This window comes from Bacillus rossius, chromosome 1 (genome assembly GCF_032445375.1).
Source record: "Bacillus rossius redtenbacheri isolate Brsri chromosome 1, Brsri_v3, whole genome shotgun sequence".
NCBI classification, from domain to species: domain Eukaryota; kingdom Metazoa; phylum Arthropoda; class Insecta; order Phasmatodea; family Bacillidae; genus Bacillus; species Bacillus rossius.
In genome coordinates, this window is record NC_086330.1 from 345,744,949 (window position 1) to 345,765,277 (window position 20,329).

Consider the following 20,329-nt stretch of genomic DNA (forward strand, 5'->3'; position numbering starts at 1 on the left):
GTTTGTGTCCCGCATGTCAGGCAAGCAGCAGGAACTCTGGAGAGAAGCTAGATGTCAGGGCTAGTTTACCTTGCACCTACTAGGATGTGCTAGTTGCAAATCCTGGCAAAATGCATCTAGTAAAAAACAGTGTCAGGAATTACATTAACAGGTTAAAATAATCTTTCTAATAGAAAATGTTGAGGTCGTGATTTTTTTTTTTTTTAATCTTTTTACAACTGAAATATATCCTGTATTAAAAACATTATGTATTTTGTAACTCAGAAATTTTGGTAGTGCCTACATAGGAATTTTATGCCCAAGCCTTATTATGTAAACAATGCAGGATGTGAGTTATTAAATTTAATTTTAGATGGTTTAGTTTCAAAATGTTATTTTGTTATTTAATATTTATTTAAATGTACGTACAGTTTATTATTTAGACATACATATATTAGTACTGTGCAATAATTTTAACGGAAGATGATTCTTGAATAAAATGGTAGTCAGCTAGTAATCACGATTTTTCCCTTGTCTCTATAGTCCATCCACGGTAACCTCCTACTTTTCTGAAGCCCTGCTTTTCACCGGATCTACTTTAATGTCACTATGTATCCTTCCGCCGTATGTAAACAAAAACATTGCCATGTGACAAATGTCAAATGGTTTGTTTACAATCACCAGCTGTCAAAACAATGTGTGTGTGTTTGTGTATGTATGTATGTATATATATATATAAGTAATTTGAATATGATCTAAGTATACATGCATATGTTCATAACATTATTTATGATACCCAATGGTAAAAATATTAAAAAATAAGTTTGTTAGCTAAAGAAATAACATATAATTTAAAGTAAATTTTTAGGAGAATATATAAATTTACAACATTTATGTAAGCAATAAATATCATCATTTAGTACAGTTCAACACAGTTTTCTGCATCTGAAAAAAAAAGTATTGTAAATTATACATATGGCTGTCCATCTAAGCAATCTGGAAAAGACTAAGGATTGAAGGTTTAATAAAATTAACAAATTCAGATGAAAACATTTAAAAATGAATTTTCTTCTTTTATTTAATAAACCCCTACCATTTTGCCGGTTAAGGCCACAAATAAAAATATGGTTGTATACATTTTCCTGAGTATACTTATTAGACAAAATCATAATTTTATGAACAGTAAAATTGTGGTGAAGAATTGACAGTAATTTCTATACCACTTATATGCATTATTTATTTGTGGCCCTGGATGGGGACTGGCTTTTTGTTTTCCAAGTAAGTTCACTGAAAAATGAAGACACACAACAAAATAAAATGTTTCACATACACCTATACGAATCCAGAAATGAAATTTAATATTCATTTCATAATACGTGTAATCTAAAGTTAATACATAAAGTTCCAGTAATCAACATACTTCATGGGAATGCATAAAAGAAAAAAAAATGTTTCAAACCCCAATACTTACAGTTGCCCAGGTGTTTATTACATACAGACCTCAATAAGAACACCCGGGTAAATCATCAAGAGGAACTGCCAGTACTTCACTGTCTCCATCTACTTGCTGTGTCGTAACCTCAAATTCTTCGCTGTCACTGTCTTCACTTGAACTATCCTCGCCGAGGTGGATGATGAGTGGAGGAATGGTGCCGCTGTCTATGTGGACTTCTCTCTCCCAGTCTGCTTGAATTAGCTTCTCCACGTGATCCACACACCTCGCCCATCTAAAAAAATTAATGTATACAGTAAAACCTCTATATAAATGACCTGTTTATAGCAAAAACCACTCTATAACAAAATATGTTTGTTTCTGTCAAAACGGCATAGTAAACAATGCATGGCATGCTCTTTATTACATACAATTTTGAACTCACTCCACAAGAAAGTATTTTTAAACACAACAAAACTCATTTAATGTGTTTTCCTCAACTATCAAAGCTATTATTTAATACTTGAAGTAACATGTTTTGTTTTATGTTATCTGAAAAAAAAAATTATAGTGGTTTATTCAAGATATAATAAAGCTGTAAATATTATATATGTTATCAATAAAGGCTTAGAATGCATATGATAAAATATTTATTTCATAAGTTTTGTGTTTGTTTTTGGTTAAAATTTGTCCCAGACAAAAACAGTGAGATATAGCGAAAATTTAATTTTTTGAATAGTTTTGATGATTTACTGTATATGTATTTCACTATAATAACATAACTTTTGAAAATACTAATGTGCAAGAACTACATGTGTAAATACCTATTCAAGTTCGCTAGATGAAAATATTCAAAATTCTCTACGTTGAAATTTTATCTGAATATTGAAATCTGCCTACAGCACTGAACCCACCATAACTTTAAAGTCATTGACACAAGATTAAGCATAACAGAAAGTAATATCACAATTACTAATAAATACAAAACTATTTATGGAAATGAAACAATTGCAAATGGACTGCAATTACAAAAAAAAAAAAACCTTGCAAATAAGTCACCACTGTTAGATCTAGAAACTACACAGATATGTATGAATCACATGGGAATAAAATTACAAACACAAACACAAACACGAACACAAACACATACATGCAACACATTTTCAAAACGACAACTACACAAATTCAAACCACTTATTTTTACCAATTGTTTTAAAACTGTATTACTGGTATATGAATATACACAAAATGATAATCACACTATACACACACTAGCACACAAAGTTATCAAAAGGAATGGTAGGACCAGGCTGCTAGGCAACAATACTTACGTATTATGTAAAAATGTATGGTAAGGGTTTTGCTGAAGCTTGAGGAATGTTCTACAGGAAAATAAAACAATTTCTACTTCAAAAGGAATACCCCATTGGTCATGCAACATGAAAATACCTCTCTGGTGTGGAAGCATCAAGAGCCTCTTTCCAGATGGCTGCAACTGCATCATTGTCAAATCTCTTGGCCCGCCCCACGTTACTATTGTAATGGTGTTTACATTGAGCCCAAACTAGTTCGATTGCATTATAGTGGCAGTGATAGGGTGGGAGTCGTAGAATTTCGTGGCCATAGTTACGAGCCAACTCGTCTACCTCATATCTGAAAAGTGTGTTAGAACAAGGTGTATACGTAATTTTTTGCAACTATCTCACTTTTAAAGAAATGCTGTAAAAAAAAACGAAATAATATACCGTATTCGGGGCTTGTTTTGTTTAGCTATTCTCAGCAGCTCCACTTTCAACAAATTATTTTCATGTTTTATCCCATTCTTCTCCAGCCACGCGATCAGTGCAGCCTTGGTCCAGTTCGTTGTAGGTGTTTTCTCAACCTACGTTGTGCCAACATTTAACTAAATACTCAAGTAGCTGATAAGAATTCATGACAGTAGAACCCTGTTACAATTTTACTGCTTATAAAGTTTTCCTGCCTATAATGTATTATTTTTCAAGTCCAATATTTTCCCTATAAGGACAATGTATTTAATTCCTGGATATAATGTTTCACAAATTATGCGTTTCGTGCTTGTAATGTTCACTTCATAAAATTTTAGAAGACGAAAAAAATTAAAAGCCTTTGTCTATACTGTCTATGTATATGTGTATGTTAGCAGTTAACTGCCTGTTGACACCCTTGGAAAACAAATAAATTCATAAATTTTTAGCCATTCTGTGTGTTTTCAAATGTATTCACTTAAATCACATGTTCAAGTGGCAAAAGAACTGGACTTAAGCATTTCCACTGTAAACACTGTCGTGAATTATGACAATTATACAGAAATGAGACAATTTTACAGCAATGAGACAATGTGTAAGTAAAGACAAAGCAGATAGAAGCTGGAAGCACCATGATGTTAAAGAAAAATTGTTTTTGGCTTGCTACAAGCAAATTGGAGCATCAAATATATCTTTATGCAGCTTGTTGAGTCCATTGGCAATAAATCCACACTAAAAAGTACTAAATTGAATTTCCTGCTTATGTTTTTTTTTCTTGTAGCCCCTTAAAAACAAATTATAACAGGGTTCTACTGTACTTATGCAAAGCAAACATGTGTTTTGGCATATTGTCGTAATGAATTTCTAAATTTAACAAAGCATGTTAGTTTAGTGACTAGAAATTTTTTTGAAAATATTATTTTAATTTATTAAGTAGGGCAACAGAGCATTCATAAAGTGGGTCCTTTTACCAAACAAGTAATTATGTCATTTTCAAATGCTGTTTGCAATAAAAAAATTTTATTTGGTATTTCAAACCCTCTACTAAATTAGTTTGCACTACAATGTAATTCAATTACATTATATATATATATATATATATATATATATATATATATATATCTGTGTGTGTGTGTATTCAATTTCAGCTCAAACATTATAGTTTATAAAAATGTAGTGTAGGCATACTATTAAGATAACAATTATTGCTGGCAAAATGTATTAGTCTCGAATATTCGTACTTATACACAATAATAAACACATGTAAATTTTTCACATTACAATTTGAGCAATAAAAAGACACTGCTTTACCATTGCACATACCTGGGTGCTGTGATATGAAGCATTGTCCATTATGATGACACTGGGTTCCTCAAGATGCACCAACATGTCTTCAAACCACATCAAGAAAGTTTCCCCATTCATCTCGCCATGGTAGTCTGCAGTCTTCTGACCTGAAACAAAAAGTAATCCTGCTCCTGGCACAAAGCCAGTGCGCCCTCCAGCATTAACAACAATAAACCTTTTACCATCTCCAACAGTACGTCTCTTCGCAGATTGTAGACTCTTGTCCTGCCATGACTTTGATACAGTTCCTGAAAAATATATGAAATGGAAATGAAATACTTTGTATTGGACCACAGAACAAATTTTCAAATAAATTAATGCCTTGCCTCTCTGGAAAATCCATGTTTCATCAACAAATATGAAATTGGCACCTCTTTCTTTTTCTTCTTTATACTTTCTCAAGAAATCTATTCGCTGCAATACTATGTTTTCATTCTCTATCAAAGCTTTTCGTCCATCAACAGTTTTCCATGAAAATCCCATCTTCTTTAACAATTTATGAAGACTTGATCTTCCACCATAATAATCTATTTGTCTTTCCCTGATTTCTTTCAAAATGGTGTCGACTGTAACATTCAAACCTGTAAATTTATTGCATACATTAACAATACATGAAATAACAGAGGTACACAAAACTAAGCGAAACCACAACCCCGTAGAAGATAATTTAAGTGCACAATTTACATTTATTAAATAGTTTTAATAAACTTACATTTCAAAAATACTTTTAAATTAATGGTAAATATTTACTTGGGCGGTATTTCCGAAAAAAAATGTTAAAAATACGAAAATACCTTTATTTTATGCTCTTCAACTTCCTCTTTTCATTAAAATCGGCGGAGATTAGAAATTCCAAATACTTTAGGAGATATCGAATTTTTAAATTTCAGCACAAAACCAGCGCATTCCTGTGGCGTGCGTGCACCATTGTTTCTTGTTTACGTACGAGTATCTATTTTTTTTATTGGATAATGATGTCACGTTTTTGTTCGTGATAGGCCAGAATTCAAATGAACTAATACGTGATTATTTAGTTCAATTATTGTTTAAAACAGTGTTTAATTACCGCCTCCAACTTAGGTGAGTTTTTAACGTTTCTAATTTTAAAGTCTTATTTGTTATTTTGATATTGTTGCGCAAGTAATAAGTAACAAAAAAATTTACGTGAGTTGTTACTGTACATCCTTTGTTACGGGTTTGTTAGGTAAGGTCAGTTACATTATAAATAATTTAAAACTAAAGAATAATTAAAATTAATTCACATTATTTTTAATATCACCTTAGTTTGAAAGTATTTATAATGTAACTGACCTGACTTAATCGACCATTTTAGTTTTAAAATATTAAATTAAAAAATTTGATATCTCCTAAAGTATTTGGAATTTCTTATCTCCGCCGCTTTTAATGAAAAGAGGAAGTTGAAGAGCATATGATAAAGGTATTTTCGGATTTTTAACATTTATTTTCGCAAATACCGCTCAACTACATATGATGAAATTTAAAAATTCGATATCTTCTAAAGTATTTGGAATTTCTTACCTCCGCCACTTTTAATGAAAAGAGGAAGTTGAAGAGCATAAAATAAAGGTATTTTCGGATTTTTAACATTTTTTTTCGGAAATACCGCCCAAGTAAATATTTACCCATTAGTATTTCAGCATTCAATTTAGCAATCAATAAGTTACAAGCTCTACACTGTGTTGTAGGTAAATGTTTTGTATCGTGTATCCCATGTGATCCCTAGATCTTTATGCATGAACCTGTACATCCTATTGATCGTGTGGTGCATGTTTTTTTTCATTTATTCAGATCAAAGATCCTGAACATAATAAAATATTGTGGTATAGCAAGAATAATTATCATAAGTTTAATAAAACATATATATTTTCATTATTATTCAACTTTAAATCATAACTCATTACTACATCACAGGTTTTTATTTTTGGTTTTGTACAGGATTTTTAAACGTAATAAATTAGAAAAGCAAGCATCATCAATCACAGGATCAATATTTGCAGGATCATGCGATCAGGATCAATGTATCGAATCGGATACGCGATACTAAACTTTTACTGTTTTATAATTTTCTGTTACTTCATACACTAACACACAGTTTGTCTGGCTAAGTTGTGTTTTCATATGATACTTCATTACAATGAAGTAGGACTATTGTTTATAAAATAACAATACCCCTATATTTTCTAAAGGGTTAGGCGGGGCATGACACTATTTTGCAATAGAATATATATTGTACTGGACCCTGCCACACAGTACAATTTAGCCAATTAAGTATCCCAATTTTTTTTTAATAACCATGCTTGCTTAGACCACAACTCACTAATTTGTAACCAATTACTGCTAAAGCGCACAACTGGATATTATTGATACTGGAAATAGTCATTATTTAACCTTCTGATACATCATAAAAGTTGAGGTTATTTAATATGTATACTGTGTATAACGATATAAACATTACTTGTAGTTTTAGAATGTAACAATTTTCTTTCTATCTTTAACCTAACCTTAAAAGGACGTGTACGTATTTAATATGTTGCACAATATTCTATATATCAATACCATATCAATAAAGAAACCTAACAAACCACCCAAAAATGTTAAGTATTTTTAAAGGACAGATGATATCGGGAAAAAAACTGAACCGGTCAATCTGCATATGGATATATGAAATGAATACAATTAAGTAGGGCCTACCCCAGTGATATCGAAACTACTCTTCAGTATCAAATTTTTACCTTCAGCGTACATCCTGTAAATTGCATTCCTGATTGCATTTACTGTGAAATCGTCGACTGTGTCAAGTGACTTTCCTTCCTGTGGCCTTTTTTTCCTCTTTTTTCCTGGTGTTGAAACTTCTTCAATGTCTTTCTTGTAGTACCTAACCAAAAAAAAAAAACATTTGTCATAACACTTTTCCGGGGACCCGTTCACAATACGCAGTTAGGCAGTGTTCCAAATATGGCATTTTGTCACAAATATTTGCTTTGTGGTCACTAAATGGAAACATGACAGACTTTGTCCACGAAATTAATGAAGTGTTTTTTTATTTATTTTGTGATCTCCCAAACAGATGAAAAACTAATTAAATGCAAATTATAAAATCACTCCCTTATGTTATAGTTAAACCTATCATAAAGTTTATAAACATCGTTATAAACAAACGTGTATCACACCCATAAAAATACTTGAAAGTGCCTATATTGTTATTGTTAGGACCTGAGTAGGCCTAATATGATTTTAGGTTAAGTTTTCAACAGAGACGCCACATGGCGGTGTTGTCTCACACCAAAAAATATAAATTGGAAATAAAACACAAAAAACCTCGTGAGTTAAAACACAGGCCGACAATACTTAGGACACAGTCGATATTTTTTTTACGTGCATGAAAACGAAAAAAGCCTACTTACTTGAGAACAGTTGACTTTGCGATGTTGAGAAGAAACGCGGTCGTCTGCGTAACGTCACATTTCTTCAAGTCGCCTTTCCTAATTAAAAGATATAAGTTCTGAGCGACGTTAATGATGTCCATCTGACGCTGCGACGAAGTAGCTTTCCCCATCCCGGAACCAATTACCATTACAGCAATCACAAGAACCACACAAAATATCAAAACGATAACAAATTCCATCATTACAATAGTAGATAATAAATAATATAACAAAGTTAAAATACACAATATTAACACAAAATCCTGAAACACAAACTGTACGTTATTTCACGGTCAGTAATATATTAAAACACACTGCAAAATGGCGTACAGTCTGCAGACTGCTTAAAGAGCTGCTGAAAGCGGCTGAAAGAGAAAACAAACAAGTGACTATTAACATTATTAATGCGCGACCACGGTTTCGGCACGTAATATTTTTTTACCGTTAACATAACGTTTTTATTTCACCAGAGATTTAAAAAAATGTTCAAACTTAACAAATACCCAAACAAATTCTTAAATACACGCGGAAAGTCAAAAAATATATATTTTGGCTATGGAACTATTTCGTTCTAATCATTGCCAACACACCACTTCTCTCACTGTTTCATTTACACACATGCGAGATCATTAATATTAATAATATTGTACATAGATAGTTACTTTTTTTGTAAAATTTTATTTAACATCATTATACGGTAATTTAGTGTTAATGCATGTTTAATATGCATATGATGGAAAGTATTTTTGCAAACGAACCAAACATGCTGCATCCTGGTGTGTTTTTTCAAAGGTTCGTTTAAAAAAGTAGGAGGTTACCGTGGATGGACTATAGAAACCTATCTCTTAGCTTAAGAGACCAACATTTTACTAAGTTAGCAGGTTGTAGTTTAAGGCCATGGCTTCAAAATAAAACACATTGGCCTGAACATTAAGATTATCGTGAAAATGGTTTTGTGCAAATTCACTGGCAGTGATTTTTTTTTGTCATCAGTAAATATGTTTGTAGTATTCATATGTGGCTATGCCATGAAAACTATTTTCCATTATCTCTAATAGTGCATTAATATTTGACCCTGATGTGAATGTTGGCAGCTGATAGCTATTGCGACGGGAGGGCGTATTGTTCCAAGGTTTGAGGAGCTGTCTCCAGAAAAGCTTGGCTATGCCGGTCTGGTGCGAGAGTTGAAATTTGGAACCACAAGTGACCGCATGCTGGTGATTGAAGAGTGCAAAAACTCTCGTGCTGTCACCATTTTCATCCGTGGAGGAAATAAGATGGTGAGGATTTGTTTGTTACAGTTTCAGTTTGCATGGTTCGTGCCGGATTCTCACCTCTGCACATGAGGGAGATGATGTGGAAACCATGCTACAGAAATGTTGTCTTGGAGTTGAGCTGAGCCATTTGAATGGTTCATTTTCTCTTTGCCACAACAAATTCTTTAAAACATTCTTACATTGTAAAAGTTTTAATAAAAGCTGTCTTAGATTTATTTAATATTTTCAGCATTGAGGGTCTTTAGCTGGTCTCAAACTGATTGAAGCCTAACAGAACATTTGTTGACTTTTCTAATCTTTGATAGCACTATTTTGTTAATTTGCTGTTATAAATGTTAGTGGTGTATTATTTAATCATTTTGTAATGGTATATAGGTCCATATTACCAATTTTCTTCGGATTTTCAATGCTATTTGTTCCAAGTGATACTTAAAACTAATACACATGTAAAAAAAAGTTAAAGTTTATCCATTCATGTCACCAATCTTTTCTATTTGCCTGTTCATAGTTTCTTAGCATTTTGGTGTTACCAATGTAAAAAACAATATTTTATCCGAACTACGTGACAGAATTTTATTGGGTTGGTTTTGTTTGCTTAATATTTTCATTACGGGGACCTGAATGTACAGAAATCTATACAGTGTATATTTTTTAAAGAAAAATTTGTTAACGATAGCAGACGTGGCACAGGAGCTCATTTCAATGTACTTCACATTTACTGCTGAGCTATTTTAATTAAACAATTTATACGTACTCATATACGTAAATATTATTTCTGCAAGCTCTTTGGCGAATTTCTTGAGACATTAGGAAGGAAATGTTTAATAATTTGGTTTTGGATCAAGTTAAGCAAAACTGAAGTTACTTGAGCAAACATTTGTTGCATTAGTTGTAACTGATTGAGTAGATTCAAAAGATTTTTGTTAACATTCAGCATATCTTGTTCATTGCAGATTAAAGTTAAAAACTTGCTAACCAAAGTATGTTATTGAGTGGCAGCTACAATGTTTTTTTTCAGCTTGTGGTATTTATGTCTGGTAACATTATATCTTTGACTTTTTAGATAATTGAGGAGGCAAAACGCAGTATCCACGATGCACTGTGTGTGGTTCGCAACTTGGTGCAAGAAAACCGTGTGGTGTACGGAGGTGGTGCAGCTGAAATATCATGTGCCATTGCCACTTCACGGGAAGCAGACAAGGTATGTGCTATGTTGAATCTAATTGTATGTTAATGTTTTTGTGTAGTGTAAGAGACCACATTTGAGATTTGACTCACTAACACCCTTTGAATTAAGGTCTTAAAAAATGTATTATTGTTTAAATAAATATGATTTAGTTCTTTATTACATATATGTTTTAAAATTTCAAGAAAATATGAGCTTTTTTTTTTCAATACCTTTATTTTTATAAGAGAAACATCTAACATTTAACATTGTTGGGTTTATTTTTTAGGCATTGTGTTTAAGCTAGTGGTGCACCGATGTGACTTACCGATTATGAGAGCAATGATCGGCAGATACCTATTCAGTTACCAATGATAATGGACAAATTTTTTTAAGTGTAATAATGTACACAAAAAATTTTATTCCCATGTGAATTTAGGTAAAATTGAGAATACAGTTATTATAACAGTATAACAATATATAAAATACACTATTAAGTCATTGCAAAGTGTAAATTAAATTAACTTCTATTTAGTCAAACCTCTATCGTTTTTCAGGGGACAAACAAACAAATTCAGTAGATGCGGACATTCAATAGATGTGGACTTCACTCTTAGATTTTGAAAAAATATTTCTACCTCAAAATTAGTGTCAGAAATATATCAGTTACTAGTCATTAAAGTTTAATCAATTGAAAAAAATAAAAATTGGAAGCATTTTACTTAATTCAATTTACACTTTAAAAAAAATGCATGCACAATAAACATACATGGAAATTAGTCTTTTTCAATATCCGAAGTCTGAAATATGTTTACTCAAGCCGATTTTGCCAATATTAGTTTAATCACTTCCAATACGCTTGTTAATTTTCGGCCGATATTACTGGAAAACGAAAGACTGCCATAACCTAAAAATCCACGAGTACCCTTTTCACTATTCATAGTAGTACTGCATTCTTTCAGATCGTATTATTTCTTCGCAACATGTGCCAACCGTACATATCAAAATTTAACATCCTTTTTTTTTTTTCAATAATGTTCTTTAATTTTAATATGTCATAAATAAATATATTACCATCACGGTAAATATTCATCTCGGTTGTTACGGTAACTATAGTGCAAATGTGGTAGCTAGCAAGCTTCTGTAGTAATAATTATGGTATCTACAAAGAATCTTTAGTTTTTTTTATGGTAATTATCTAAAGATAACTATTGGGTTTGTACTGTAGTTATGGTACATCATCCATATTTCTTTGTAAGTTGTTGTTCATTTGTCTTTTCTTCGTATTTACGTGCACCATTACTATTTAAGACAGGAACGTTCAGAAAAATTTTAAACGGGACTTTATATCACACGTATATGATGAGATCCCCGACAATTTAAACGCTTTATATGGAAAAACCTACCATGCGGGACCTCGTAAGTGAGTTTTACTGTATTTTTTTCCGTAAATAATAAAACACCGTCACATTGCTTTCCGGCCAAATAACATGCTGCTGTTGAAGCTCAAAATTTTTACTACTTCTGTATACTGTCGTTACTGTTTTTATGACGGTTTCTTTCTAAGAAATGGTAATTTCTGCAAAATCTTTATGGTTAAGCGATCATCTATTATAATTTATAGTGACGGGACCACATATTTTGTACGATCAATGCGGACAAAACGATAATTCGAACATCGGTACAAGCGGACTTTTTTAACCTTAGTTGTATGGCAGTTTTGCCGGGACCGTAGAAAGTATACGATTAACTCGGACAATCGATACATGCGGGTTCGATAGATAGAGGTTTGACTGTATATTTATTGTACCAACTTGAACTACAGTCTAATAATGTAATTTACAATGGGTAAGTTTTTTTTGCGGAAAACTAGCATTATTATCGACTATCACATAAGGTTGCATTACCGTTTAACAATGTAAACATGTTGCTTTATTTTGTTCACTTGAGTTTATAGAAAAATGTTTCCACACTTCACTTTTTTTCTCCCTACTCGCCATCTCACTATAATTATATAAAAATGACTCAAAACCAATTCTAGTACATGTAATTTTATTTATGGTGACTGAATATATATAAGGTAGATATGTAGTTGGGCGGTATTTGCGAAAAAAAATATTAAAAATCCGAAAATACCTTTATTTTATGCTCTTCAACGTCCTCTTTTCATTAAAAGTGGCGGAGGTAAGAAATTCCAAATACTTAAGGAGATATCGAATTTTAAAATTTCAGCATATGTAGTTGAGCGGTATTTGCGAAAAAAAAATGTTAAAAATCCGAAAATACCTTTATTATATGCTCTTCAACTTCCTCTTTTCATTAAAAGCGGCGGAGATAAGAAATTCCAAATACTTTAGGAGATATCGAATTTTTTAATTTTGCAATACAAGACCTGTGGAACCATTCGAGCGACGCCATTTTTGTTATTTTGCCGTGTGTTCGTGAATACGTGAATCGTCAATGCGTAATTAATAAAATGGTTGATTAGGTCAGGTCAGTTACATTATTAATACTTTCAAACTAAGCAGACATTAAAAATAATGTGAATTAATTTTAATTATTCTTTAGTTTTAAATTATTTATAATGTAACTGACCTTACCTAACAAACCCGTAACAAAGGATGCACAGTAACAACTCACGTAAATTTTTTTTTTACTTATTACTTGCGCAACAATATCAAAAACACAAATAAGACTTTAAAATTAGAAACGTTAAAAACTCACCTAAATTGGAGGCGGTAATTAAACACCGTTTTAAACAATAAATGAACTAAATAATCACGTATTGGTTCGTTTGAATTCTGGCCTATCACGAACAATCACGCGACATCATTATCCATTAAAAAAAGTAGATACTCGTACCTCGTACTTAAACAAGAAACAATGTTAACCGCCACATCACGACACTGGTATTGTGATGAAATTTAAAAATTCGATATCTCCTAAAGTATTTTGGAATTTCTTACCTCCGCCACTTTTAATGAAAAGAGGACGTTGAAGAGCATAAAATATAGGTATTTTCGGATTTTTAAAATTTTTTTTCGCAAATACCGCCCAACTACATATTTACCATATATAATTATAAATACTTTTTCACTTTTCACGTCGCATACAAATAACACAACGGATAATGTTACCAAAGACGTCCATAATGAGTATGCAGGGTGGCCAGCCAACCGGGAAATACGGGAAATAGCCAGGATTTCTTAAAAAAAACCAGGAATACCTGGAATCAACCAGGAATTTTTATTAGAACCGGGAATTTTTTTATGAAGTAACGATCGCAATAACATACGGCTGTTAAATGAGCACGTTCACCACCCGTCAAAGCACGGCAGTATGCTCGTGAGCTATATTTTGTGAAAGTTAATTTGTTCATATTGCATTTAAAAACTTTTGTATTACGTAAGAAACCGTTAACAATTCAGACTTCCATACTTATTATGTTTCTGTATTCAAAAGCAACATCATTTTGGCTGAAAGTGTTGTTGTAGGGTGGTAGTAATTTCTCGCACGGCATGTTGGTAGCACTAGTTTTGTATGTATACAGTAGAACCCCTGTCATACACTTTTCAACGGAGGGCACAAAAATGGTGTATGATGCGGGAAAGTGTATGAAAAGGGAATGGCAATAATGAAATTTTTTTCCAATATAGCATACCAGCACAATGCCAGATTAAACATAAATACATATGTGTAAATAATTGCATTATATTAATGAAAGATATGAATTCATCATTATATTATACATATAATAAAACCACCAGAAATGTAAAATACAGTCCATAATTAAGTAAAGCTGACATGAGAAACAGTGGCCTTAAAAAATGTTATGAAGTCCTTCCTTGGAGGGGGGGAAAAGTCACCAAGCCTAAATTAGAAATTAAAAAAATTAGGATATTGTAAAAAAAAAAAATTTTTGCTTGTTTATTACATTTTACAAACAACTTTATGCATCAGAACAATTTTCAATAAAATTTTAACTTGAGAAACGTAAAATACAAAACAATCCAATCGTAAAAAAACAATAACAAACTGGTATTTTCAGTTCAAAGATAAATGACTGCACAAAATATGAGATCCGTGCCTTGGTAAAGCACGTGCACCATTTTCATGATCATTTCTTGTTTGCGCCACTAGTCTCGCTTGGTGCTGGCCATAGATGCTACTAGCGAAGTGCACAGTCTTCCTGATACTATCCATATCTATGGTGCGATAAAGTTATTTTCTTACGTTTGCAAATGTAAACAATGATCGTTTTTCAAAATAAAAGCATTAAAACGGAGTTTATAAGGAGGAATATAAAAAAATTTCTGAATTTTTGGACTTTTCCGCTTCGTAAAAACGTATGAAACGGGAAATTAATGGTTTTATAAGTGTATGTTCCGGGAAAGTAAACCATTGTAAATATAGTACTTTCGGCGGGACCGAAATTAATCGGCGTATGACACGGGAAAATGTATGAAACGGGAACGTATCATCGATGTTCTACTGTATTTGTTTTTACTTTGCGCTCATGTTGTTGCGTCACGGTATCACGGATACTTTTCTCGAGTTTTTTTAAAAGTTTAGTTGTGCGGCACGTTGTTTTGAATTTTTTAATCTAACATGTAATTGGCGCAGACTATCAAAATGTCAACGAGTTCGGTCACCACATACAATGACAAATATACAGAAGAGTTTGAATGGGTGGAGAAAGATCCAAAGTGCAGGACAAACGCTATTTGCAATTTGTGTAATGTTAAAATCAAAATCGGTAGCATGGATGGGAAGAACAGCATTAGCCAGCCACGCAAGAGGGGCAAAACACGTGCGTTTGGTGTCAAGTAATTTTTGTGACGTGAGATTATAATTTTTTTTTTGTTGGTGGTAGGTTTTGTTTAAAGCAAGTTCATTGATTTAATTTTTAAGCCTATAGTTAAGTTGTCTATTGTTTAACGCCAATAAAACACCATATTGTGTGTGCTTTGTGTAACAAAAATACAAATTGTATGCAAATATTGATAAAAACCACCCTTGAAAAAACCTGGAAAAAACCAGCAATTTTATTATCCCAGAAGAGTGGCCACCCTGGTATGTAAAATGCAGTGATAAACTCTAGAAGGTATCGGGACCACGATTTTGAACCTCTACTACGACTCTAAAAGATTGATTGTCATAGAATCCACTGCAACTGCTTGTATTTTGATTGCGTGCCATCTATTTTACGTCTCTGGCTATAGGGAATGTACAAGGCCACTGAACAAAAGACAGAACAAAAGACGAAACGTAAATATATGTGTAGGAAAAATGTATTTTTTATTGTTCGAGGCAATGAGATTTATTAAACTTAACGAAATATCTGTAATTATGATATGACTGAGTTAGATGAATTTTGTGATATATTACAAATATTACCGTATTTCGTCCTAAAATGTGTAACTAAATATTACACTGTAAAAACCTACTTAATTATGCCGGGACGTAGGTAATCTGCAAAGTAATCGTTAAGATAATCGCCGATTACAATTAATCGGAAAGTACCCATAATCGCTGATTACGATTCATCAGTATCCGCATCGGTGCACCAGTAGTTTAAGCCTTAAATAACTTTCAAGTTGGAATTCTGATATTGAAATATTTCTTGTAAGTGGCTACTACACATAGCTGCCAACTTACAATTTTCCCATACTGTACAATAGTTAGCCCTATTGTACTATTGTACAATCATGTGTGTTTTTCTTCTGGAAATAATTACTTTTGGAGTGTGGTTCGTTCTTTTGATGTACCATATTAATAAACCGCGTAACATTTTGTAAAATGTGTGATGATAAAAGCAGGGTGCACACGGCTGATTCAAAACTTGACAATGTTGCATGGCAACACCACATATCACACCTGTTGTTAAGCTCCAAGGTTGAGAAACCTGCTGTTGATAATTGAATGTCGGACATGTTGAACGTGGTGAGTCTATCTGATATCTGTGAGTGAGACGTGATTAAGAAAAGTTTACAGTTGTGATCATTTATAGTTGCTTGCACCATGGGTGTGTGTTGCAAGAGTTTGTCACCTAAATAATAATGGCAACTACAGTAGAACCTCATTTTTACGTACCCGCGATATACGAATTCCCGCGATTAACGTTTTTTTTACGTGCACTGTCAATTTCCCTATACTAATAATGCATTCTTTTCCCACCTTGTGCAAAAGCATTTCCCACTGTTTACGTAGAATTAGTGCTGTATTTCGTGGCAAACCATCGGAAAATTTAGAGAAAACAATAAATTCTCAAAATGAATAACGTGAAGTTTAATTATTAAGCGTTACTGCACGAGTGTATGGTCACCACAGCTTCGTTCGCCATTGTAAACAACTTACTTTTTTTTGTGCCACGTGCTATTGTACATCACATGGCCATGAACCAAACGTATGGTGACATAAACATGAAAATTAATAAGTACTTTTCTTAGCGTTCCCTTTTAACGAGACAAAAACAATATTTGTCAACATTTCTGTGCTGTCATTATTAGTGGGGGTTTTTATCGTTCTATTCTGTTTTGGAAAACTATTGTGTTTGTTTCGTCTTTTCGTTTTGTCTCGCTTCAACCGTTGTGCTTAATTTTTTGGGTTCAATATGTTTGTTGTCCTCATTTGTGGGGTTACTTTTGTTCTCTTAGTACATTTTTCTTAGTTTTTCTTTGTTTGTTGGCCATATTCTTGTTACGGAATATTTTGTGGTGTTTATATCCTGTTAACAGCAATTGTTTGCTTAATTTGTGTTTTTTGTCTTTTGGGTATTTTTATTTATTTTTTAGTTTTCTTCTACAGAAAAAGTACTTAGCAATGGCATATGTCCAAAAACTTACATCAAGTAATGTAAGTTATGTTGTCCTTTGTTCTATTTGTGAGTGTGATATAAATGTTTCCCATGGCAGCAGAAACAAATTAATGGTTAATGAAGGAACTACCGTATTTACCAGAATCTAAGACGACCCCAAAACTAAAGCCTCATGTTTTCAGGAAGAAAAAAAAATTATTGTATTAAACACATGCCAACAAATTAGATATAAAATTGAAAATGTGAATGTTACAAAGGATTTCAACCACCATTTTTGAAATACTGTTAACAGTTTATGTACAAACAGAAATAAATACCTATATGGCTGGTACTGTAACTGTTGGAAACTATTAAGAGTTTCATTATGTGGTTGCATCATCTTCATTGTTGTCAATAAAATAATCACAGCAAGGAAGTACTGTATAACCTACATTAATGTTTTTGTACAAGAAACTAGTCTACAAGATGGGCGCCATCTTGTGCTATAGAACATTCCAAAAATATCAGTCATAACATGTGCAGCCAATAACTACTGCACAATCTGAAAACATTGACCCAAAATAGGTATGTTTACCTAAAAATCAGTGTATCTGAATCTAAGCTGACCCCTTTGATTTGAATTATAAATTATGGTAAAAAATGTTGTTTTAGATTCAGGTATATACGGTATTAAACACACAAGAAGTGCTTCGTGTGAGAGAAGCTCAATTAAAATAAGTTAATTTTTTTTGGAAGCACTCAAAAGTGATGATTGCAGTGCAATTCAAGCAAAATGTTGCTTAAATCTTTTGTATTGGAATCTAACTTGCCTCTATCTGTTGCTGATAATGCTGGATTTTTATTCTAAACAATGGAATTCTGCAGTCACAAACACTTTGAATACACGTTTTAAGGAATTTGTTAACTGAAATGTTGAAATAATTGCTTGTAAAATTTGTAAAGTCATCTATAATCAAAATAACTCTTAATACTTGGTTTCAAGTTCAGTATTGCAACAAATCAGAAGAAAGATGAAAATCTTGTAATGCATCCATACTAGTGGATTTATAAAAACCATCTGATAAAGCAAAGTTTTATATATCAGTTTAAAAAAAAAATTTAATTGTCACGTAATTATGTTGAACTGAATTTTCCCTTCAAAATAGAAATTTTTAAGCATGCAGAAGTTGCTAATTTAAAGAACAGCGAGTTCATTTTCATCGTCAACACATTTCCAACTTTTCTTTTTGTAAAGGATAGTGAAACCTTTGAAGAAGCATTGGACTTAACTTCAAGAACAGTGAGAAGTGTTATGAGCAAGAATTTCAACAACAGTTCAAGAAGAAAGCTAAACCTGCTACATACAAAATGCTCAAAATGACAAGTGTTAAATACCTACTTAAAAAAAACACACAGGTGAACAAGGTTAGGTTATATTAATTGAAAACCATATTTTCAGTAAATTTACCACTTTTGTTTAGTGTTAAACATGGTTATTTTTTAAAAATGGTACAATTTTTAATTTTCAAAAGTTGGCAGCTATGCTACTGTATATGGCAGATTTCCATCTTAGTATCTGTGAATTCTGTTGATATTAAGATGTTGGTAAAAGTGCATAACATTTCAGTGCTGCAGATAGTTATCCGCTTAGACACAGTTGTCTTAAAGGGGAGTCACATCTGCTAGAATAAACAATGCCTCGAACCATTGGGGGGCCTTCAGCAGGTCTCTCACACTGATTGAGGCATAACAGAACACTTGTTGGCTTTTCTAATCTTTCATAGCACTGTTTTTTCATTAATTCGCTGTTTATAATGTTATTGGTGTCCCAATTCTAACTGGATGTTCAATGTAATTGTTTCCAAGCAATACATACATTACAGACTGATACACATGTAAAAAGTTTTCAAGTTCACCCATTAGGTGTCACCAGTATTTTCTTTTTACCTGTTTATAGTTACTTAGGCATCTATTACTGCAACTTTTCTGTAATTTATCTGAGCGTATCTTAACCTTTTCAAGAGGGTTGAAAGGGAATGCAGGGGAGGACATGCGGCAGCCGGCTGAGTAGATTGCGTCATGCTTGGAGAAAAAAGTTTTATTTTTTATCATGCTGTGAAGTAACATCTATTTTTTCTTTTCAACCCACCAGCACCAGCTTGCCAATGTTGTGTGCTGTTTAGGCACAGTACAGCTTTTTATCTGTGCTGGTAGTCTTAATGTATTTTATTCTTTCTCAGTGAACTAAAGTAAGCCGATAATGCAGTTGTTAGGCCAATCATGTTTAATTGATCTCTTTTTTATCTCAATTTACATCACACACTTCAAAAGAGTTGTAATAGAGAAGCGCTTGTAAAAAAACACGGTCGTAACAACATTTGACTGTTTGATAATTAAACTGACTATTTCTCTAACTTTAGGGAAAGTTAAAAACATTTTTTGGTGGTTCTATGCATTTGCATAGCTGCCAACCATTACGGATTTTCCGTAATTATTACGGATTTAACACCGAATTACGGAATTACGGAACATCGCTGGTGTATTACGGAAACGAGGCGTTGTGCTGCACGGAGACGGAAAAAATTCAGTTTCTGCTGTGCGGTTTCGTGAACGCAGTTCGAATACATCGCGTGGTTGCGCAAATAACGGAACTAGTATGTGTGCGCATGTACTATTGAAATTAGTAGATTAATTCTCGTGTTTTCAAATAGTAATGGGATGGTATTACGTCCGTTGTACGACAAAACTAGTACATATTCTCGGACTTTTCGTTTTTCGGCTACTTACATCACGATAATTTTTGCACGGTACTTTGGCTAACCTGTGTTTTAATTTTTTTTGAAAGCCATTTTTTTCATCATAGTGTTTTTGTCTTTCTACAGACGTGAAATTTTTTTAAATGTTTTTCGATAGTGTTTTGTTCTTCAGTGCCGGTTGTAGAAATGAAGCGTGTGACAGAACAAGTGTTTCTGGGGGGAAAAAAAGAACGCAATTCTTCAGAACTTTCGACTTAAACTATTCAAAAGAATGGCCATGCTTGTCGTCTTCAAATGTTTTGGAACACCACGCGTTTTGTAATGTATGCACGTGTGACTTTTCGATTGCACATGGTGGAAGGGAT

General features: G+C 32.7%; 2 protein-coding genes across 5 annotated transcripts in view; one reads left to right on the forward strand and one right to left on the reverse strand.

Annotated features, from left to right (window-relative positions):
• The window catches only part of LOC134528157 (T-complex protein 1 subunit epsilon), an 83,235-nt gene that overhangs the window by 49,743 nt on the left and 13,163 nt on the right, over positions 1–20,329 (forward strand). The window contains exons 7-8 of the mRNA XM_063361502.1: positions 9,065–9,250; positions 10,311–10,448. Coding sequence (XP_063217572.1) covers positions 9,065–9,250; positions 10,311–10,448 — 324 coding nt within the window. The remainder of the gene's footprint in view (positions 1–9,064; positions 9,251–10,310; positions 10,449–20,329) is intronic.
• Positions 517–8,640, reverse strand: LOC134528158 (uncharacterized). Of its 4 annotated transcripts, XM_063361507.1 has the most exons (6): positions 7,950–8,631; positions 7,278–7,420; positions 4,851–5,105; positions 4,707–4,772; positions 4,501–4,631; positions 517–1,706 (listed from the first exon to the last, which is right to left on the reverse strand). In XM_063361507.1, exons 1-6 carry the CDS (start codon positions 8,171–8,173, stop codon positions 1,593–1,595), a joined length of 933 nt encoding a protein of 310 aa, XP_063217577.1. In that variant the 5' UTR covers positions 8,174–8,631; the 3' UTR covers positions 517–1,592. The 4 variants fall into 4 exon arrangements, with proteins under 4 accessions (XP_063217577.1, XP_063217576.1, XP_063217574.1 ...); XM_063361506.1 differs by having other exon boundaries at positions 4,501–4,772; positions 7,950–8,637; XM_063361504.1 differs by having other exon boundaries at positions 4,707–5,105; positions 7,950–8,636.